Here is a 7,582-nt window from a genome sequence, read left to right on the forward strand (position 1 = left end):
TTTTCTATATTTGTGCATAGTTAATTCAATTTTTTGATTCATCAATTGTTTATAACTTAATTAATTCTTTGTACAATCTTCTAACATAGTAAATATATTTAATTCTCAAAATTTATATTAGTTACTTGTGCTAAAAGAGTTTGTAAAAGAATATGCACGTATGTATTTTCTTAGTTTCTAACATATAATTAAGGTTGCATTTGGTTCGATGTAAATCGAATTTCAAGTGTAAAATGAATGTAGGGGAAAATGAATTCCTAAAAGAAATTAAAATCTGGGTGTTTGGGTGTGCAATGGAAAATAGTCTAAAAAACGATTTTCAGTGTTTGGTAACATTCTGAAAATGCTATTTTTCTACAAATTTTTTCACATTTTCTCAGCTTCTAAACAAATTTTATATTAGAAAATCCACCAGCACCCACACACCAGTACCCACAGAAAATCCTCCACTATCCACACAAAACCCACCACCACACAACACAAAAACCACCAAATCACCACCACCCACACCACCACAACAACAACAAAAAAAATAAGAGATCAAAGAGAGAAAGCAGATCGGCGAGATCGAGAGGAGACAATTTAACCGAGAGGGTGGCGGCGACGAGATCGAGAGGAGATGATCTGACCCAGAGGAGGATGAGGCAATCTAGAGGGCGATAGCGACGATCAGACCCGGTTCAAAAATCAAAACAAAAATTAAAGGCGTGATCTTGATGGGACAATCTCGGCGGCGATGATCAAACCCAGAAGAGGACGACGTGATCACGGTGGGACGATCTCAGCGGTGCGATCTTGACGGCGCTATCTCGTAGGCACGTTTGGGGTTGGGGCGCGATCTAGCTCACTTTCTCTACTCTCTCTTCTTGCTCTCTCTCTCTCTCTGGGTGTCTGTGAGTCCGGAAATGATTTGAAGGTAAAACAGAAACGTAAATCATTTTCTAGGTCAAAGGCCTATTTTACAGTCAAAGTTATTCATTTTTCGGAAAACTTTATTTCATGCTGCTAGGGCTGTGTTTGGTTGCCGTAAAACGTTTTCCGAAAAATACATATTTTTCGGAAATGCTAATTTCTGGAAAAGGAAAATATTTCTGTGTGTTTGGTTGTATTTCAAAAAATTTTCCGGAAAATATTTTCTAGTGTTTGGAAAAGAAGAAGGAAAACACAAATCCAGACACAAGCCACAACCCAGAAAACACGAATCCAGAAAACACAAATCTAGAAAACACGATCGCGATCTCGCGACGGCGCGATCTCGCGTTCGCGAGATCGCGATCAACGCTTCGCGAGATCGCGCTGTCGATCGCGATCTCGATCCGGAGCGATCTCGCGAAGGCGAGATCGCGATCAACGGCGCAATCTCGTGAATGACGCTTCGCGAGATCGCGATCGACGGCGCGATCTCGCGAAGCGTTGATCGCGGTCGTTGGACTTGTCTTCTCCTCTTGCGCGCGCGGACTGGAGTTTGGACTGGAGATCGGCGCGGACTGGAACTCGGACTGGTCTTCTCCTCTCGCGCGCGTGCGCTCTCTCTCTCTCTTTTTCCGGAAATCCTTTGAAGTGAAAATAGAAGTGGTAATTGATTTCTGTGGTCAAAGGCCTTTTTTTTTTTTCAGTCAACGGATTTCAATTTCCGGAAAATAGAATTTTCCGGACCAACCAAACAGCCTCATTTCCGGAAAAGCATTTCCGGAAATGATTTTCACCCAAAACAAACACAGCCCTAGGTGTAAAATGAATTCCGGAAATCATTTACACCCAAAACAAATGCAGCCTAAATGAAAATTGGACTAAAGCCCTAAATTAAATAAATTTGATACTTAAATGACTCTATTGAACAAAAGTAAAGTTAAATGGTCAAATTTAGCTGGTGCAATTTGCATTTTAACCTTATTTTTTTTATTAACTAAGTTTGGCTCTTATTTATTTATTTATTTTTTTGAAACACAATTAGTGCATTGAAAGTGCAATTTTAAGGGCATTCGAGTTTTATTTTAATTACAATTTATTAGTTAGTGCATTCTTGTTTTAATGAACTAGTGCATATTAAATTTTTACTTAGTTTATATATAATGTATATAATGTTTACATATTTAAAAATATAAAAAATCAACATATAAAATAAATATAAGTTTATTTGAAAAAAATAAAAAAATCATTTAAAGTGTTATCCATGAAATTCTCAATTTTAGTTTGTCCAACCACTATTTGTATAATAATAATACTATAAGAAAAAAATATTGACAGAAATGTTATTAATTTTCTTTTATGTTAAGAGTTTAGTTTCAATTTAGACTTGGTGTAGATGGGAACAAAACCTAATCTAAAGCTTAAGTCCAACATAAATATAAATTATATTTTCATTTTCATTATTATTATTATTTTTTTAATTTTCACCAATCCCCGTTGCCAAGGATCATGTCAATACCTTGTTAGAATCAAACTAAACATTTCTTTTTCCTTTTTATTTATTTATTTTTGACTCTTTCGGCTTTTGCACTAATAACTCACTTGACACAAAAATTTTAAAAAATAAAATGAGACATGTGACGCAAAATTAGACACCAATTGAAAATTTAATTGGATTTTCTCTTAGATTTAACTTTATATTATAAACTAGTGTGTAATCCCGTGTATATGCATAATATAATTAAAAATAATTACAATTATACCATTCATATTATACATTTTTTAGAAGATATTCAAATTATACATAGTATTAGTTTACCCATTTTTTAAACCATACATTTCTAAAATATGAAATGATTTCTCATTAGAATTTAATTGGATATAGATTCTTTGATTTTTGCATCTAATAATTCATTTGCTACAAAAATAAAATAAATTAGATGAACACGTGGCGCAAAATTGGACTTCAATTGAAATCCAATTTAAAATTTAATTGGGTTTGGATAACTCACTTGGCACAAAAATTAAACACTAAATGGGACATGTGGTACAAATTGAGAATCCAATTAAAATCTAATTAAATTTTCTCTAAGTTTTGGTTTTTAATACATACACACATACTAACTTGTAACTTGTGCATATGCATGGAAATGTTGAACAATATTGATATTGGTTTTTTATATATATATATATATATATATATATATATATATGTACACACACTAACTTGTAAGTTGTGCATATGCGTGGAAATGTTGAACAATATTGATTAAAAAAAAAAAAGACAGAATTTTAAGAGTATTCGTTTGAAGTTTGGAAAATTTAAATTGTTATTGTTCAAAGTGGAAAAAAAAAGTGTTGATTATTATTATGAATGTTGTATAAGGAATTTGATAGTAACATAAAACACTATGGTTGATAACAAATTTTTTTATTTTTTTATTTTTCAAGAAACTGAAGTAATGAAATTGTTTGTTTATCAAATTGGGACTAAAAACAATTAAAAAAAAAAAAAATTGAAATCTACGTTTAGAATTAGTACCACATGTTTTTTAATGCTAAAGTTTTGTATTACATTAAAGTGTGTATTGATGAAAAAGAGATAAGATGATCTTACCTATGAATCTCTTTCAGTCATATGCTCATATTAATGTTTCTACACCTTGTTGCATCTATTAATTGAAAAAGATAAAAAAAAAAAAAAAATGTTACAATGGAATGATATTGAATCGCAAGAGAACTTGCTGCATGATTGCATCTATGAATTGTAAAATAAAAAATGTTACAGTGGAATTATATTAAATCACATGAGGTAAGTATAATAAAGCGTTAAATCACAATTTGTAAGTTCTCCTCTTATCGCTCATTCCAATCTCTATTACACAGTTGCAATATTTGAATTTTTCCCACTCCTAATGAAAATAGTTGAATTAGGCTCCAATTTGTAAGTTTTCTTGGTTCCTGTAATTTATAATTTTTTTATAAATCTCTTTCTTTTTTTGAGGAAAATTTTATATATCGCTCTTAAGTACATAATTTGAGCTTTTAACATCAATTTAAACTAAAGTCCTCAAAATCTAATATCAAAAACCAAATAAAAGACATACATATAATAATTTTCCCATAAAAGTTATGTTACTATACTAAACTTTCGACTTGGTGTGCGTATGAAAAAGACACGCTTTCGACTTGGAGATGTTGACCTCTATTACATGGCACCAAAAATATAAGAAAACAATCAGATAGTAGTCATAAATATACTTATAGCTACGTCGTGATCCAGTTATAGTTCGAGACAACATTATAAATTATAGCTACGTCGTGACAAGACAAAATTTTTGAACATAGAAAATTATAAATACAGAATGGGTCAGCCAATAAACTTAAACCCCCCAAAAAATGAAAATGAAAATGTCAGCCAATATAGGAATTGGTCAAGCCAGTCAGCCATTGAATTCAACATATTTCTCTAGCTGACCCAGTTATAGTTATACGCTATAAATAAGAGTTGATAGCCTCATCAACTTCATTCAAAAATCAAAACCTTGCATTCAGCAAAAAAAAAAAATCAAAACCATTCTTTTCTACAACATATATACACAAGAACCAAAAGTGAAAACCTCTTAATCAAATGGCTTCAGTTCTTCTATTACCTTCATCATCTTCTTCATGTTGTTGTTCAAGGAAAATCAATGCTGCTATTTATGTCCCAAAGCTTCCAAAACTCTCTCTCTCACTTCCAAAAATACCAATGAGAAATCTAGGAGAGGAACTGAAGACAAGTGATGGGTTCATAAACACAATCCCAGTAGAAAATATCAATCATGTCATTGATGATAGATCGCACAACTCTAGTACAAATATTGTTACCACTCAACTCTATGCTATCTTAGAGGCCGCAGCTGATAGAATAGAGATGCACGCCAACATTGGAGAACAACGTGACAATTGGAACACCCTTCTTCTAAACTCCATCAACATGATGATTCTCACTGCCGCAACAATGGCTGGTGTTGCAGCCACAGCTGGTGGCATTGGAATGCCCCTTTTGGCGTTGAAATTATCGTCCACTCTTTTGTATTCCGCGGCCACGGGAATGTTGCTAATAATGAATAAAATTCAGCCTTCACAGCTTGCTGAAGAACAACGTAATGCTTCAAGATTGTTCAAGCAGCTCCAGAGCCAAATTCAAACTGTGCTCGCCATTGGAACTCCAACTCAAGAAGATGTGAAGGAGGTGATGGAAAAAGTTTTGGCCCTTGATAAAGCCTACCCACTTCCCTTGCTTGGTGCAATGCTTGAAAAATTCCCTGCAAAGTTTGAGCCAGCTGTTTGGTGGCCTAAAAATCAAGTATTACAAAAGAAAAACTTTTTACATGAAGGAAAACAATGTGACAATGGATGGAGTGAGGAACTTGAAATGGAAATGCGAGAGATTGTGAAGGTGGTGGAGAGAAAAGACATTGAGGACTATGTAAGACTTGGCAACTTGGCATTGAAGATCAACAAGACTTTAGCTATCTCAGGTCCATTACTCACAGGCATTGCAGCATTGGGCTTAGCTTTTGTTGGTAATGGATCATGGGCACCAATAGTAGCAGTGGCTGCTGGGGCTTTAGCTAGCACAGTTAATGCTTTTGAGCATGGTGGACAAGTTGGGATGGTGATTGAGATGTATAGAAACTGTGGTGGCTTTTTCCAACTACTGCAAGATTCAATTGAAACCACACTTGAGGAAAGAGATTTGGAGAAAAGAGAAAATGGGGAATTGTTTGAAATGAAGGTGGCTTTGAAACTTGGGAGAAGCTTATCACAACTCAGAGAACTTGCTAGAAAGTCAGCTTCTTCCCATGTAGACGAATTCGCAAGCAAACTTTTCTAGTTTTGGATATTTCGTACATAGTTAATTCAATTTTTTGATTTGTCAATTGTTTATAACTTAATATATTCTTTGTACAATCTTCTAACATAGGAACAAAATGCTTAATTCTCGAATTTTGTATTAGCTACTTGTGCAAAATGAGTTTGCAAATATGTATGTATTTTCTCAGTTTCTAATCACTTTCTTGCACATATTATATAATAAGTTGAATTTCCTATTACAAGTTGTTGAAAATTTAAGTTGCAGACACAAACAACTTTACGACCGCAGCACAAGAATATGCATGTATGTATTTTCTTAGTTTCTCACTTTCTAGCATATAATAAAATAAAAATTGGACGCAAGACCTAAATCGAATTAATGAATTTGAAATTTAGAGAACTCAATTGAAGGAAGGTAAAACTAAAAGATTGAAATGAATTTCAATCAAACTTAGAGAATATAATTTGCATTTTAGCATTTTTTTTATTGACTAATTTTGGCAGTTTATTTTTGAAACACAAATTAAAATTAGTAAATTGAATAGTGCACTTTTAAGGGCATCTGAGTTCCCTTATTTTAATTATAGTTTATTAGATGTGTATTCAAGTTTTAATGAAACTAGTTTATAATCTTATGTATATGCATGAGATACATTTACAAATAAGTATTACTAAATGTATATTAAATTTTACTTAGTTTACAGATAATGTTTATATATATTTAAAAATATAAAAAACTACTTATAAAACAAAATATAAGTTTATTTGAAATAAATGAAAAAATCATTTAAATTGTTATCCATGAAATTTTCAATTTTAGTTTGTCTGACGACTGTTAGTATAATAATAATTTATAAGAAAAAATATTTATAGTAAATGTTATTAATTTTCAGTTTGCTAGAGTTTAGTTTAGATTTAAATTTAAATTCTATTTTCATTATTTATTTAATTTTCCCCAATCCCCATTGCCAACAATCATGTTAATACCTTATCAAAGTCAAACCAAAAATTTCTTTTTCCTTCTTATTTATTTATTTTGACTTTTTGGTTTTTGTACTAATAACTTACTTCGAACAAAAATTAAAAAAAATACATGGGACATGTGGTGTAAAATTAGACACCAATTGAAAATCTAAGTTTTGACTTTATATATATACTAGTGTGTAACCCTAGTATGTAATTCTGTGCATATGCATGGGTATAATTAAAAATAATTACAATTATATGGTTCAAATTATAACTTTTTTTAGAAGAGGTTCAAATTATACATGGTATTAGCTTACATTTTTTATAAACCATATATTTCTTAAATATGTAATGATTTCTCATATATATATATATATAATTTAAAATTTCATTGGATTTATATTTTTTGGTTTTCGCACATAATAATTCACTTACCATAAAAATTAAAAAAATTAGATGGATACGTGATGCAAAATTAGACTCCAATTGAAATTCAATTTAGAACCTAATTGAATTTGAACTCTTCCATTTTTATACTTAATAATTCGCTAGGTACAAAAATTAAAAATTAGATGAGTCACATGGAACAAAATTGAAAATCCAATTAATATATATATATATATATATATATAAACTAAATTGTAATCCATACTTATGTACGGAAACATTCAAACAGTGGTAATGCTAAAGTTGTCTTACCTAAGTGAGTAAGGTGTTCATACAAATTACAAAGTACTTCACAAAACAATTTTCTTATTTTGCCAATTAATCAACAACTGTTTAAGCAATCACCTGCTAAATTTATTTAAAATTAAGCATGAAGAAACATATATAACCATATAAT

At 31.3% G+C, this 7,582-nt stretch overlaps 1 protein-coding gene across 1 annotated transcript; it reads left to right on the forward strand.

The window, feature by feature from the left end:
* The first annotated feature begins 4,540 nt into the window (after nt 1–4,540).
* LOC115962944 (probable F-box protein At4g22030) lies at nt 4,541–5,791 on the forward strand. The gene has a single exon (XM_031081830.1). The coding sequence runs from the start codon at nt 4,541–4,543 to the stop codon at nt 5,789–5,791; it is 1,251 nt and encodes a 416-aa protein (XP_030937690.1).
* The last annotated feature ends 1,791 nt before the right edge of the window (nt 5,792–7,582 follow it).

The sequence above is a fragment of the Quercus lobata genome, chromosome 10, assembly GCF_001633185.2.
Source record: "Quercus lobata isolate SW786 chromosome 10, ValleyOak3.0 Primary Assembly, whole genome shotgun sequence".
Lineage (NCBI taxonomy): Eukaryota > Viridiplantae > Streptophyta > Magnoliopsida > Fagales > Fagaceae > Quercus > Quercus lobata.